At 44.7% G+C, this 15248-nt stretch overlaps 1 protein-coding gene across 2 annotated transcripts in view; it reads right to left on the bottom strand.

Moving 5' to 3' along the window:
• The window catches only part of LYST (lysosomal trafficking regulator), a 568355-nt gene that overhangs the window by 200275 nt on the left and 352832 nt on the right, over window positions 1-15248 (bottom strand). For both annotated transcript variants that reach the window (XM_077486620.1, XM_077486621.1), the window contains exons 28-29: window positions 3862-4053; window positions 2295-2434 (exon numbers count right to left, since the gene is read on the bottom strand). In XM_077486620.1, coding sequence (XP_077342746.1) covers window positions 2295-2434; window positions 3862-4053 — 332 coding nt within the window. The remainder of the gene's footprint in view (window positions 1-2294; window positions 2435-3861; window positions 4054-15248) is intronic.

The raw sequence follows: 15248 nt of genomic DNA, 5'->3' as shown, positions 1-15248 counted from the left end.
AATTCTGATGATGACCATATAACAATAGGGGCCTCAGGCTCTAGATTACAGAAACTGCTCCCTTCTAGTACACACCCACAGAACTGATAAAGTATAGGCTGAGGTCACCTGTGGCAGTAGGAATGTCCTTTGTGCCGCCTAGGGAAGACCTGTTGCGCAGAGTAGTGGTAAGAAACTAGGGCCAAAGTGAGTCCCAAGTACTCACAAACCTAGGAAGCTGGTGATGAGTTTTAGGCAACCGGAGAAGGGGATGTCACTGTGTGTGGGCAGTAGAACCAGACCAGACATTCAAGTGGTGCTTCAGGGGAAGTAGCAGGAAGGGGCTTCCTCAAGGCTGAATGGGGGGGGGGGGGGGTAACAAGCACTCCATCAAGCAGATGACATCAATGCTCAATCTCTCAGTTTTAACCCTTAACACAGTAAAAACCAGTGGTGGCAGGAAATTTATAAAGGAGCTAAAAAATGTAGCTTCCACTGCTTCAGCCCAACCAGTCTTGTATAACAAAGCTGCCTCAGATAGGGTCACCTCTGGAGATGTGCTGCGGCCCTGGACACGGAAAGCACCCCACGGTGTATGGAAAGTAAAGTAACGCAGTATGAGAAGATATAGAAAGCATGCCATAATGCAGAGCCTAGTGTTTGAAGGTCACATTTTACGCTAGACCCACTTGTCCAGCACAGCAAACTCATTGTACAGCCTTCAAAGTTAATAGTAAAAAGCTCTCCATCTGGACAGCGGCTATGTAAAGACCCGTTCAAGCAGCAGAGCAGTAAGGAATCTTAATTGAAGTCACAGACTAAAAAAAAAAATATTATGAAGGTAAAAGGCTAGCAAAATTAGACTTTTTTTAGGCAGCGCTGAAAAAAAGTGCCCAAACCTTCTGGGACACTTGAAAAAACTGAAGCATTAAGGATAGAGGAGGGGTTATACGGGGTTGTCGCCTAAATTATCATATGGATGGTACATTTCTATGTCCCACAATGGACAAACTCATTTTGTCACAGACTATATTATTATATTTTAGTTGTGGTAATAAGTTCCAACTGCCTATCTGTAATCCACTAAATGTTACATTAAGAAAAAATAAATCAACTATAGGAGTGCTGCACCGGGTGGGCTGAAACCTTTGGGCAATATGTAAGGCTGAGTGATTCAGCACAGCTCCTTCAAAAGAACAGAATTAACATTTTTAGGTGAAGTGATCATTTGAAACTTCAGTATTAACCACTTAAGGACCGCCTAACGCCGATATACGTTGGCAGAATGGCATGGCTGGGCACAATCACGTACCGCTACGTGATTCTTTAAGTGCACAGCCGTGGGTCGGGAGCACGCCGCCAGCGGTGCGCTCCTGACCCAGTCCTGTGCTCCGTGATCATGGGACCAGTGGTGTCACGAGATCGGGTCACAGAGCTGAAGAACGAGGAGAGGTCTAAACAAACCTCTCTGCGTGCTTCCCTGTGTGGCTGTCACCGATCGTCTGTTCCCTTTTATAGGGAAGGACGATCAGTGACATCACAAGCCAGGCCACACCCCCTACAATTAAAAAAAAACACATCACGTCATACATAAATGCTACACTGCCCCATAGTGGTTAGCTCCTTCACTGCCAGTGTCATTTACATTTAAATAGCACTGATTGCTGTATAAATGACAATGGTCCCAAAAATGTATCAAAAATGTCCGATGTGTCCGCCATAATGTCGCAGTCACAATAAAAGTCGCTGATCGCCGCCATTACAAGTAAAAAAAAATATATCAATAAAAATGCTATAAAACTATCCCCTATTTTGTAAACGCTATAACTTTTGAGCAAACCAATCAATAATTGGTAATTGCGATTTTTTTTTACCAAAAATATGTAGAAGAATACGTATCGGCCTAAACTATTTTTGGGGGATATTTATTATAGCAAAAAAGTAAAAAAGATTGAATTTTTTTCAAAATTGGCGCTCTATTTTTGTTTATAGCGCAAAAAATAAAAACCACAGAGGTGATCAAATACCACCAAAAGAAAGCTCTATTTGTGGGGAAAAAAAAAGGACGCCAATTTTGTTTGGGAGACACGTTGCAGGACCGCGCAATTGTCAGTTAAAGCAACGGAGTGCCGAATCGCAAAAAGGGCCTGGTCCTTTGGTTGCAAATTGGTCCGGGGCTTAAGTGGTTAATGTACTATTTAAAAATAAATATAAAAAAAAAATTATATATATATATATATCTTTTACGATGTCAATTTTAACACAACTAAAAACCAGTAAGATAATGGGCCAATGAGCAAAATCAAGCGACATACCAACCAAAGCTTGATTCCATCGATCATAGTTTTTAACAGGTCACTCTGGAATGCCTTTTTGACATACCAAACGTCCAACTGCGTCTCATCTTCTGATAATTCAGCTCGTAATCCTTGGTATGTCTTTCTCTCTGAGAATTCTAAAACAAACAATTTTGACAGAGATTTACATCCTATCATTGTGAAGTAAAACATTAGCAACAATCTAAACATTTTTATTAGTGAAAATAAATGCAGCCTACCCACTTGGCTGCAGACTCCACCCTCACCCCTACTCCTCCCTGTAACTCTCTTCCCCCCCTATCCTCTCTTTCTCTCCTCCCTTTCCTCCCCCCCCCCCCCCCCCCCCGCGCAAGCCTTATATAACCCTATCTTCACAAGACGTAAACCCCCTCTCTAATTTTCTATCTATCTATCTGTCTATCTATCTATCTATCTATCTACTTCCACCCCTTCCCAAACGTACCTCTCCCCTTTTTTCTGCTTTTGTCTACCTTGCATCGATACTCTCACATTAAGTTCATTGTTGAACCCTTTTCCATAATCATTGATAAGGGAGTTGTACCCTTTTCTTTCCTCCTCATGTACTTACTGATCTTTGTCAATATGTCTGGTACCTTGAGCAGATAACCTTATATTGTGGATATCTATGTTTCCAGTGAGATACTTAATATTGTCTGATCGCCTGTACTATTGGCTTACTCACTGTGCTGTTAATCAGTTCTTGGTTGTCATTTTTTTTTCCCTGTATGTTGTTTTTTCGGAAAACAATAAAATCTTTGGAAAAAAAATAAATAAAAAATAAATGCAATCACACAAATAATATGCATTGATGCTAAAACTATCTCAAGAGAACCACAGGTTTTGAACTGATACCAAAGGCTACTTTTTTCAGAATGCTAGTGTAAAGACTTATTTCTTGTGAAGCCTCCTGATGTGTACACCATTTCCTTCCACAGCATTCTGGTCATTCCCTGAGCTCTGGCTCTTCTGTTCACTGCTCCGATTACTTAACTGCGTGCGCACGCCCAGTACCATTATGTTGCTTCACATTGCTCTAGTGATGTTTACCTTGGGAGAGACCTGCATTCTCTTACACTAAATAGTCCCCACTTTTATGAATTATGTAATGTGGTTTCTGCAAAAAGTAGTAAATAGGCATTCAGGTTGCCTTGAAGGATGGCATGTGAAAATCAGGTCTTTGACATGAAAAAAAAAAAAACTTTAGAGCCAAGGTTTGTTTACACTACTGTATATGTGTTTTTCTTTTGGTGGAACATTAGTACAGCATTATTAGAATTCCTCTACAAAAGAAAAATACATACACAACAACAAAAAAACTATACCATGATAGAATCACCATTAAAATAACCAACGGCGTGAGGAAGATGAGGAATAATAAAACAAAATGTGATTTACACTTTTAAGTGTTAATAGGAATTATTTTAGATTCATCTTATAATATACACAAATGGCATAAAATTTGAAAGCAGTATAAATTGCTGCATAATGTTTAAGTCCTGTATAATATTTATTATGATAATTGAGGTCTCTGAATAGTAAATACCTTGGTAAATTAACCTGTTGACAGAAAGGACAGTCAATCTCTGTAACCTTTGGACAAATTCAGATTCAGAGGCCCTTATTGGATTTTCCTGACTCATTCTTCTGTGCATCAATTCTGTAAGCTCGCTGCTGGCAACCGAACGCATGGTCATCAGTAGTGGGTCGGACTGGGCAAACGATAATCTAGGAGCACCTAAAAGACATCAAGTTTTAGGAAACATCACAACTTACTCTTTCAGTTACAGCCCAACTCCAGGCAATATTTAAATAAACTGGTTTAATGCTGGCACATCTAAGGGTCCTCTCACACAACCATTCAGTTCAGATTCATCTATCAGTTTTTCAGGAGGATCTAAACTGAAGCTCCATGCAAGTCTATGAGCAGCCAAATGTAAACAGACAAGTGTCTGCTTACATCCGACTAGCTCAGAGTTCGTCTACATCCAACCTAAACAGGATTGATATAAGGTAGTTGGATGTAAACAGGGCCTGGGCAAGCAGTGGTCCTGGGCACTGTGGTATTATGTGAGATGGAAGGACCACAAGGAGATGGGGAGGGGTTTGTGTTGGAAGGGGGAATTCGGGGGGCAGCTATGAATGGTGATTTTGTGTTTGGTGGGGGGATGTAGGAAGAGGATTTGTGCTAGAAAAGATGATATGTTAGAGGGGGGAGGGGAGTTGTGCTATAAGCGTATTTTTGTTGGGGTGGTGGGGTTGTTTTATTAGGGATGATTGAGGGGATATTTGTGCTAGGGTGGGAAATATAGGGGGGGGGGAGATTTGTGCTTGGAGGGGGGGATAAGGATGTGTACACGGAGAGGAAATTTGAGGATTTGTGGTAGGAGGGATGATTTTTTTGGGGGGGAGGCGCATTTGTGCACAGGGGATTTCAGCAGGGGAAGAAGATTTGTATAGTACTGGAAGAAGGGGAAATTGCTTTATTGCTGCCACATAATTCTCATAAATCGTGGGGGTGGGGGGCATAGTTTGGCATGTTTGCTCTGGGCTCTAGATGACCTTGTCCTGGGACTGGATATAAATGGATGCATGTCATTGAATGCATGGGATTTATGCAGTGCAGTTGCTCATAGAAGATAAACTTTGGCATAGTATACAGTGTTGAACTAGTCTTTTTTCAACGTGACTACGTATCTTGGATTCCGTGCCTCTCCACCCTTCCTTCAGACTCTGGGACCTTGATTTCCAAATGAAATGCAACATTTTCCACAGTCCGGGATGATTTGGGGAGCCATGTCATCGGCTAGTGTTGGTCCACTGTGTTTTCAAATCAAAAGTCATCGCAGCTCTCTACCAGGAAATTCTAGAGCACTTCATGCTTCCCTCTGCTGACCAGCTTTATGGAGATGTCAAATTCATTTTCTAGCAAGACTTTGCACCTGCCCACACTGCCAAAATTACCAATACCTGGTTTAATGAACATGGTATCGCTGTGCTTGATTGTCCAGCAAACTCGCTTGACCTAAACCCCATAGAGATCTGTGAGGTATTGTCAAGAGGAAGATGAGACACACCAGACCCAACAATGCAGATGAGCTCAAAGACACCAACAAAGAAACTTGGGCTTTGATAACACCTCAGCAGTGCTACAGGCTGAATGCCTCCCTGCCACACCACATTCATGCAGTAATTCATGCAAAAGGAGCCCCGACCAAGTATTGAGTGCATACTATACTTACTGTACATATACAAATAGTTTTTAGAAACCCCTTGAGACTTTTACACGGCAACCAAATCAACCAAAAAAAAATTAGTATAAATGTTTATTAATATAACCTTAAAGAAGACCTCACATGAGGCTTAAAAAAAAATATACCAAACAGATTACACAATGCATATGTAAAGTGGCGATACCCAAAACCATGAGTGGTTGCACATTTCCCCAAGGTTCAGTGAACGCAATACATGGAGCAGTAACATGGACATACTTTTCAGTAAGCCAACATTTCTGTTTTAAAGGTCTTTACATATATATTTGTTAGATACTGAATTTTGGGTATTCACTAGCTGTAAGCCATAATCAAAATTTAAAGAAAGAAATGCGTGAAATATATTACTTTGTGTGTACCGCATCTATATAAAATAAATGAGTTTCACTTTTTGAATCAAATTACTGAAATAAATTAACTTTTTATGAGATGCACCAGAATAATGTGCATAGACAGCAGGTGAGAAAAAGGTCCTCATAATTCCCAAAAAAGTGAGATTCTCCCATACAGCATTACAATGCAAAGTGCAGATCCTGTACAGTAACAGCAGTGACAAGTTCAGATAAGCGAGTAAAAAGTTTGCATTTCAAATTGGTGCTCCACACTAGAGAAGAATGGGTAAAAGGAGAAGTACAGCCAAAGCTGGTTTAGCTGTACTTCTCTTGTGGATCAGTTTGGGATGAAGTCTGTTGTCTGCTGATGTCACAGAGTCAGTCCAAGCTTGGGAAGATTGTAACACTGGGGTCAGGATCCGTTAACATGCCTGGACTGGCACCTGGATTAGCCTCTCAGCTGAAAGCTTGAGCTGGCCGTTCCCGCCCCCTCCACAGTCCAGTGTTCCAGTGAGCTGTGAGACCTGAGCGATCTGTAGTGTTAGATCCCTTGGTTCTCAGTGTTAAAGCCAGCGGGGGCATAGGTCCAGTGCTGCATCTACCCCAAATTTCATACTTCTAAGTCCTCCACCATAGTCCCCACAGACAGACTCTCACTTATCCTCCTGAATAAATAGGTCTTAGCAAGCTTTTACATGAAATTCATAGACATACCACTGTCATTACAGAAACCACGCCTCTCAAGGTCTCAAAATAACACTCATATACATGAATCAAGAGGAAGGAATTTTTTAAAGGTAAAAAACAAAATATATTAAAACCACTCACACAGCATTACCCAGCACTAAGGTATGTCAGCTCAAGTATTCTCAGACGTTGACACTTACACCACTACCTCTGTCTGTGCGCATGATGGCATCACAGTGCTGTGCCCTCTTATCCATTTCAGTGTTATCCTGAGATGTCTGGAGTAGTTCTTGTATTGACAGCGTTATATCTATAAATTTAAGTTAAAAAGCATCTCTGGAGCACATCACAACAAAAAAACAATACCATCTTAGAACATTTAATCTATATTTTGAGATGTAAAGGAACATGTTAGATTTTTTGGGATTACTATTAATACAACTTGATTAACTTCTCTTGGTATAAATTTCCATTATATCGTTTTTTTTTTATTTTTAATCAAAAAAGGTTTTTATTGCTCACGAAACTAACAGTACATTCCAATATGAAACTCCGTACATTTTCAGGTCATACATTTTTCAGCCTACCATCTATATGTACATTTGTTAACAAATAAAATTGGTTTCTGTTCATAGTGCCTTTGGATTTGTCACATTCTGTGCCATGTAATCACCTACTACCATCAACCTCATGCTGGCTGCACCCCCTTCCTTACTTCTGATGCTATTTCAGTATCCATCTGGATGTCGGAGTCTTGCTGTGCCTACACCCCTCTGAGCAGTCTCATATGTACCAACTCCATTGGACTTAGTCCTGGGGTGTAAAGCCATGCTCCCCACAGGTTGTCAAATTTACCAGGGTTCCCTCTATGTTGGTATATGTATGCCTCCATTATGAGCATTTTACCCATATGTTGTAACCACGTTTTAGTTTTTGGTGGCGTGGCTGATTTCCAGCTTAATAAAATTGTTTTCCATGCCTGAAACAGTGCCCTGGCAAAGGCGGTTCTCTTCCCCTCCCCTGCTATCTCCCCCTCCAGGACACCCAGCAGGCAGTTTAGTGGTTCAAGGGGGACATTGGTCTGGAACACCCGATTCAGTGTGGCCAGAACCGCCATCCAGTATCTATGGATCCTTGGGCAGCACCAGATGAGGTGAATCAGATCCCCAGGTACCGCCCTGCATCTACCGCAGAGTGGGTCGGGTATTCTACCCATTCTGTATAATTTTACGGGAGTATAGTGAACTCTCAGTACAATGTATAGTTGGGATACCTTTTGTGCCACTTTAGTGAGCAAGTATTGACTGCCTGCAGGGCCTTATCCCATAGTTCTCCATCTATGGGCCCTAAGTCGACCTCCCATTGTGTCGTTGCCTTCATGGGGTGTCCTTTTAAGAACGATGACAATAGCATGTTTTAACATTGGGAGATTATGCCTTTTGTGTCAGATGCGTCTTGTAGCATGTGAAAGACTGGAGTGGGGGACATATTCCACTCCATGGCCTCCCCATGTTCCCTAATGGCGTGTTGAATTTGCATATAGTAAAATAGAGTATTCTGTTGGGCAATGCGTATTTGGATTGTAGGTCCTTAAAGGGAAGCAGGGCCTCGTTGTGAAAGATGTGCCTCATCCACCTGGGTCCCTGTTGGGTCTTGGCTAGTTTTGCATAGGTTTTATTTCCCCAGATTGGGCTGAATGCCGTAAACCCTGTTTCCCCCTACAGCTGCTTAGTTTTATTCCACACCTTCTGAAAGAGTACATACGTGGGTAAAGGTTTGTTAGGTTTTTGGAATCGTTGGGCCTCTAATCTCTTAAGAGATAGAAGCCAGCCCCGAGCCGAGCAGCATAAGTTTGGCAGATGAGCCCCCCACGAGGGAGTCATGGTCCCTATCAGATGCTGCAGCTGTGCTGCCAGATAGTATATCCAAGGATTGGGCGGGGCGAGCCCCCCCCCCCCCCTCCCTTGGGTACTGCAGCTGCTCCATTTTAATTCTTGGGGTTTTGGCATGCCACAGCAACAGCCTGAACAAAGTTAACCACTCTGAATATCTTCAGCGTGATGACCACTGGTGTGTTGTGTAAGAGGTAAAGGAACTGTGGCATCAGTATCATCTTGATGAAGTTTGCCTTTCCCGCCAGTGACATTTTAGGTTTATTCCATATGTTTATTTTATCTCTTAACAGGGTTAGCATGGGGTATATGTTTAGTTTGCAGAATTCTGTTGATATGGGAGAAATGTGTATACCTAGGTATTTGAACGTAGTCACTATAGGTACTGGGCAAGAGGGCCCCCGCCTGGTCCCGGGGGTTCCATCCACAAACATCAGGGCGATTTGGACCAGTTTATAGTGAGGCCTAAAAGATGACAAAACTCCTTGATGAGGGACATTGCCCGGACCAGTGAGTCATCTGTGTCCTCCAAAAAGAGAAGCATATCGTTGGCAGAGAGCATGATTTTTTCATGCAGTTCACCGTATCGGAATCCCGATCTGTGGGCAGTTCCTCACCTGTGCCGCAAGGGGCTCAATGACTAGAGCGAAGAGCAGGGGGGGCAGGGGACATCCCTGCCTGGTCCTCCTGCTCAGAGCAAAAGCATGCGACAGTCTGTCGGACATGCGTATGGCAGCCTGTGGTGTGTCATACAGCAGTCTCACCCATCTAATAAACCAGGGACCAAACCCAAACTTAGCCAGCACAGACCACAGATACCACCTGCCCACACTGTCGAATGCCTTGTTGGCGTCAAGAGACAAGAAGTGCTCTATGGCGGGTGGAATCCGAGGGGGTTTGCATGTTCAAGTATAGTCGCCTGAGATTGGTCGCAGTGGATGTTCATGGCATGAATCCTGCCTGGTCTAAGTGGACAATGGGTCGGATTATTTTATTAACTCTCATGGCCAGTACTTTGGCCAAGATATTAACATCACTCTGTAGTAGCGAGATGGGCCTATAGGAGCTAGGGTCTAGCAGGCTCTTGCCCGTTTTAAGTAGTAGTATGATATTTGCCTTAGTCATAGTAGTGGGCAGCTTTCCTGACTTAAAAGAGGAGTTAAAAAAACCTTGAGTAACTTGGGTAAGAGCACCTCTCCCTATTGGGTATAAACCTCCATAGGAATCCCATCGTCCCCTGGGGCCTTGCAAGTAGGAAAGGAGGCTGCAGCCTCCCTCAGCTCGTCTAGTGCAACGCGGAGCCTCTAGCTCCTCCCGCTCATTGCATGTCAGAGTCGGGAGATCCACTCCATCCACATAGCCCTGCAGCTCTTCATCTGTGTAATTGTCGCATGACCTGTACAGTGCTACATAAAAAGATGCCAGTTCCTCGATTTGTTAGGGGTCATTCACCAATTGTCCCGAGGAGTGGTGTATTGCTCCTATGGCAGGGGAGGATTGTTGAGCTCTGGCAATTCTCACTAGTAATCCACCTGTTTTTTACCCTCTTCATAGAATGCCTGTTTGGTAAAGAACCTTTTTCGTTTTGAGGCAGAGGATCTCACCCGGTCCAGGGAATCCTGGGCCAAGATCCATGCCTCCCTCGCGGAGTCGGATGGGTCAACATAAGCAAGCTCCAGCCATCTCATCTGGTCTTCCACCTGCAGCAGTAGGGCTGATGAATCTCATTTGATAGCGGCAATTTTGGCTATAAATGTGCCCCTCAGGAATGCATTTGGTTGTCAAAGTATTGTTCTATCTGCTTCACCACCCGTTCATGAGAGGTCAATAGTTTTAGCCAAAAGGCATTCAGCTTCCATGGTGCCCTGGGCAGATTTGCCAGAGGGAGGTTGATCAGGTGCGCAACCAGTGGGGGAGTGGTCAGATACCCCCCTTGGAAAGTACTCTACCTTGTTGGTCAAATACAAAAACTGGGGTGACCCCACGCACAGGTCAATGCGTGATAGCGGCCCATGCGTCTCGGAGAAGCAGGAGAATTGTTTGGTGGTAGGGTGTTTCGCTCTCCATACATTTGTCCAGCCCACCTCCAGCAGGAGTCGGCTTAGAATAGTGCCCCTGTTCCCCTAGGGAGGCTGGGCAGGGGGATGTCTATCCAATTTAGGATCCAGGTAACCGTTAAAGTCACCCATGATCAGCGTGGGGACATCAGGCTTATCGACCAGGTAAATCAGGAGAAGCTGCAATATTTTCCTAGAGAATGGGGGAAGTATATACACAAATGCCATTATCACAGTTAAAGTAAACACTTTACAGTACAAAAATACATATCTGCCCATGGGGTCCGTTACTGTGTCCAATTCCTGGTAGGCCAAGGATTTGTGTACCAGCACACTCACCCCACGCGAATACAGTGTGGGTGGAATGGTATGCCTTGCCCACCCAGGAGTATTGCAGAGATAGTCATGTCCTTTGCGAGGTGGGTCTCCTGGAGACTCACAATAGCAGGGTGAAACTTTAGGCATGAACTTATAGATGGATCATGAACGCCACGGACATTCCACGCTACAATCGGGGTGGTAGCCATGCTGGTTGTTGTATGTTATTGTGTCCATGGCCCATATGCCCCGACGCCTCAATCCCAGGAGACAGCGGGGCATTTGAACCCGCTACAGGTACTAAGCTCTGGTATCCAGTGGGTTACTTCGGTTGAATGTGGCGATGTCTCACATCGTTAAGAATGGAAAACTGATTTCAGAGCACAGTCCGTCAGTGACCAGCAATAGTAAGAACTGTCCTGAACTGGTCTGTCGGGTGGATTTCGCAGGCCAGCACGAGGTGGGGGCGACCACACCCCTTACAACCTTGCGCTAAGAGTTGTTCAGTGAACTCGTGCCAACAGGGCACCAAATAGCCCTCCTAACTGGAGCAAAATGTAGATTCGTGAATCCCCGTGGGCATTTCGTCCCCACCTGGACTCAGACTCTGTTTTAGACAAATGTATTCTGTCAAAAAGTTCTTGCCAAGCACCATCTTTATAAAAGTAAACTTCATCTCTCACTGGGAGTGGAAGACTTAAAATGTCAGCAGGTTACATACCGCCTCTGTGGCAGACATCACTCCCCCTGGTCGGCGTCTGTGTCTTCTAAGGTCCTGTTCATTGAGGTCCAGCCAAGCGGAAGCATCCAGGGCAGACTAAAAAAAAAGTAGATTGCCCTCTGGCAGTGATGCGCAATTTAGCTGGGTACAACATTGCATATGTTACTTGGATTCTTTGCAGGCGTTTCTTCACCTCTGCAAACTTGGCCCTTTTTGCGTTGCACCATTGCCGAGAAATCTAGGTAAAATGAAACTTTAGCCCAATTGTAGTGTATCGCACCTCTATCCCTGGCTAGCCTGAGTATAATCTCTCTATAGTTCAGGAGTCAGGCCAGCATGGATCTTGGTGGGTTGCCGGGTGGATGGGGTCTGGGTGGCGTGCCCGTTCTACCGCGTACAGTGTAGTGAAGGCCTCTTTGCCGAATACCTCCTAGAGCCATGTTTCTATGAAGGCCGTAGGGTCCCAGCCCTCGACCTTCTCAGGGAGCCAGTCAATGTGGAAATTGTTCTGTCTGAGATGGTTCTCAATGTCGTCTGTTTTGGCATTGGCTTGTGCTGATTGTTGCAAAGCAGTTCTGGCATCTCTGGTAAGAGGAGGTAGCAGATCTTCCACCTCGCTGATCCTGTCCTCCACTGCTGTGGTTCTCTCCCTAATTTTCTGGAGGTCCTGTCTCATAAGTGACAACGTTTCATTAAGGCCCCCAAATTGCACCTTCAATCCATCTAGAAATGCTGTGCAACGCTGAACAGCACGCAGGATTTCCGTCAGTGTGAGCTGTTGTGCTTCTTCCTGCATTTTTCATTATATAGTTAAACAGCATTCTCAGTTTAGGCATTCCGTTGGATAGGCTTTTTTTTTTTTGTCCTGTCACGGTTTAGAGTCAGGCTCAGAGGCCAGTAGCTATAGCAGCAGAGCAGGTATTCACACAGGTCACCCTGGCTGATGACACGGGTTCACCTGAGGTGCGGGGTCTAAGCACTAACTGGTATTCACCAGAGCTCCTGATGGTAGAGATGGGCTTTGCTGCGTGTAAGTGCCAGGTCGCAGTCCTCAGGATAGCCCCACCAGGAGGAGAGCAAGCCGGGGTCTGGTAGCAGATATAGCAGGTAGGGATCAAGCAGAAGCGTAGTTGAGAAACAAGCCAAAAGTCGGTAACAAATAGTTGCAGGTTGGGATTCAGCAGAAGCGTAGTCGAGGAACAAGCCAAATGTCAGTAACGAATGGTAGTGAAGATACGGTCGGCAGCAGGAGAGACAGGAGCAGGATATTGGCTGGTGAAGGCAAATATTCTGGCAACCAGGAAGTGCAGAGACATGGCTTAAATCAGGAAGTTCATGGGAGGAGCAAAGGGTTCAAGGTTCAAGGAAAACAAGATTTAAGAAATTGTCCAAGGAGCTGTCCAGCATTCCAGGTGGCTCAGCAAGCAGAGTCACTGCCAGACACACCAGAGGTCTCAGATTCAAGCCCAGGTCCTAACACTATCCATTCGCTTCAGGTGGCCAAACTGCTTTTGGTAGTAGTGTTGTGGAAGTGTAATGGTGGATGAAAAGATAATTATTCTACATGATATATATAGCACCAACAGTTTACACAGTGCTTTACAATAAAAAGGGGGGGGGCAGTACAATTACAATAGTTTAATAGAGAAGGCATAGGAGGGCCCTGCTCATGGAGCTTAGAATCTAAAAGGAGGGGAGGTGGTACAAAAGTTAATAGCTGCAGGGATGATCTGATGGACGTGATAAGTATAGTTCTTAGGGGAAGACTTCCCTGAATAGGATTTTTGACTTGCCGTAAAATCCGTCTCTCTGAGTTCATTGACAGACACAGCCTTCTTTATTCAGAACCACAGGGTTATATTGTCCCCTACAGGAGTAGGACACTAGGCAGAAAAAAAGACTTGGCTATGCCCATGGGCAGTCCTAGGCGATATACACATCTCTCTCTCTGCTATAGGCCTTTAGTTATATAACAAGCAGTATCAGAAGCATTAAAACTCCATAGAAGCGAGGGTGCTGTGTCTGTCAATGAACTCAGAGAAACGTTTGATACGGTCAAACATTCCATTTTCTCATTCGTTCATAGATGGACACAGACATTTTTATTCAGAACCATAGGGACGTCCCAAAGCGGTGCCAAATATGAGGGGTGGGGCAGCCAACAAAAATCCAGGCCAACCAGATAAACTGGAGCTCAGCGAGAACAACCTGGAGCCCACCTGACCAGGAAAAAAACATCTACACTGCAGCCTGCAGAACCTTGCAACCAAAAGAAGCATCCGCAGATGCCAGCGCATCCACCTTGTAAAATTTTGTGAAAGTGTGCACAAACGACCAGGTGGCTGCCTTGCAAACTTGTCTTATTGAAGCCTGTTGATGGCAGGCCCAGGAGGCACTCGGCACCCAAGTATAATGCGCCTTCACCAAGAAGGGAGGAACCCGACCCTTGATAGAATAGGCCTGAGTCACCATCTGCCTGATCCATCTAGAGATGGTCGCCAAGGAAGCAGATAGCCTCTTCTTTGGTCTGTCCGTGATCACGAACAGGGAGTCTGACTTTCGCAAAGACTCAGTGACCGCCAGATGCACCTTGACAGCCCGTACCACATCTAAGGTGTGCAAGGCAAATTCTCTCAGATGTTGCAGCCTGGGACACAGAGAAGGCAACACAATGGCTTCATTTAAATGGAAATCAGAGACAACCTTTGGAAGGAAAGAAGGACAAGGACGAAGCACCATTTTATCACTATGAATCATTAAGTAGGGCGTGCAACAGGATAGCGCCGCCAACTCAGACACCCTGCAAGCAGAAGCAATAGCCACCAAGAAGGCCACCTTCTGTGATAGCGAGCGGCGAAATTTCTAAAAAAATTTCAAACGGAGGCTTCTGTAGAACGAAAGTACCATATTCAAGTCCCATGGTGGCAAGGGAGATCGCACTGGTGGAACCAAATGTCGCACTCCCTAAACAAAGGTACGCACCAGGGAATCTGAAGCCAGGGAGCCTTGAGAGAAAACCACCAAGGACAAATCTGAATGTCTTGAGACTCTGAACATTTATCCCATTTTAACAAAATCTCCCTAAAGACGGACAGGGTAGGAGCTGACCAGACATACTGGGGTAGGACGTTTCAGAGGATGGAAAAGGTTCTGGAGAAGTCCTGTAGACAAGCATGGGAGAAAGTGACAAGGGAGCCAAGTAGGAGGTCCTGGGAGGAGCAACGAGGATAATTTGGGCGATATCTGCAGAAGAGGTTGGTGAAGTAGCTGGGGGCGATGTTGTAGTTGGCCTTCTAGGTTGTGGTTAGTATGAATTTCATGCAATGGGGTAGGAGAAGCCAGTGAAAAGATTGGCGGAGAGAGGCAGCAGTCACGGATCGGTTAGTAAGGTATATTATTCCAGCAGCAACATTTCATAATAGACTGAAGATGGGGTAGCCTGTGTAAAGGTAGGCCAGTGAGGAGGGAGTTGCAATAGTCAAGACGGGAAATAACCAAGGAGTAAAAAAGTTGTTTTGTGGTGTTGTTGGTTAGGAAGTGGCATATTCTGGAATGTGGCAGAGGTTAAGGCAGCAAGATTTAGCCAGTGATTGGATGTGTGGGCTGAAGAAGAGGTCAAAGTCTAGGATTATACCCAGCATGCTGGCGTGTGTG

Source organism: Lithobates pipiens, unplaced genomic scaffold (assembly GCF_037356315.1).
Source record: "Lithobates pipiens isolate NorthernLeopardFrog02 unplaced genomic scaffold, aLitPip1_a1.2 Scaffold_18, whole genome shotgun sequence".
NCBI classification, from domain to species: Eukaryota; Metazoa; Chordata; class Amphibia; order Anura; family Ranidae; genus Lithobates; species Lithobates pipiens.
The sequence above is the reverse complement of the archived record's forward strand: the minus strand, read 5'-3'. Positions and strand labels throughout refer to the sequence as shown.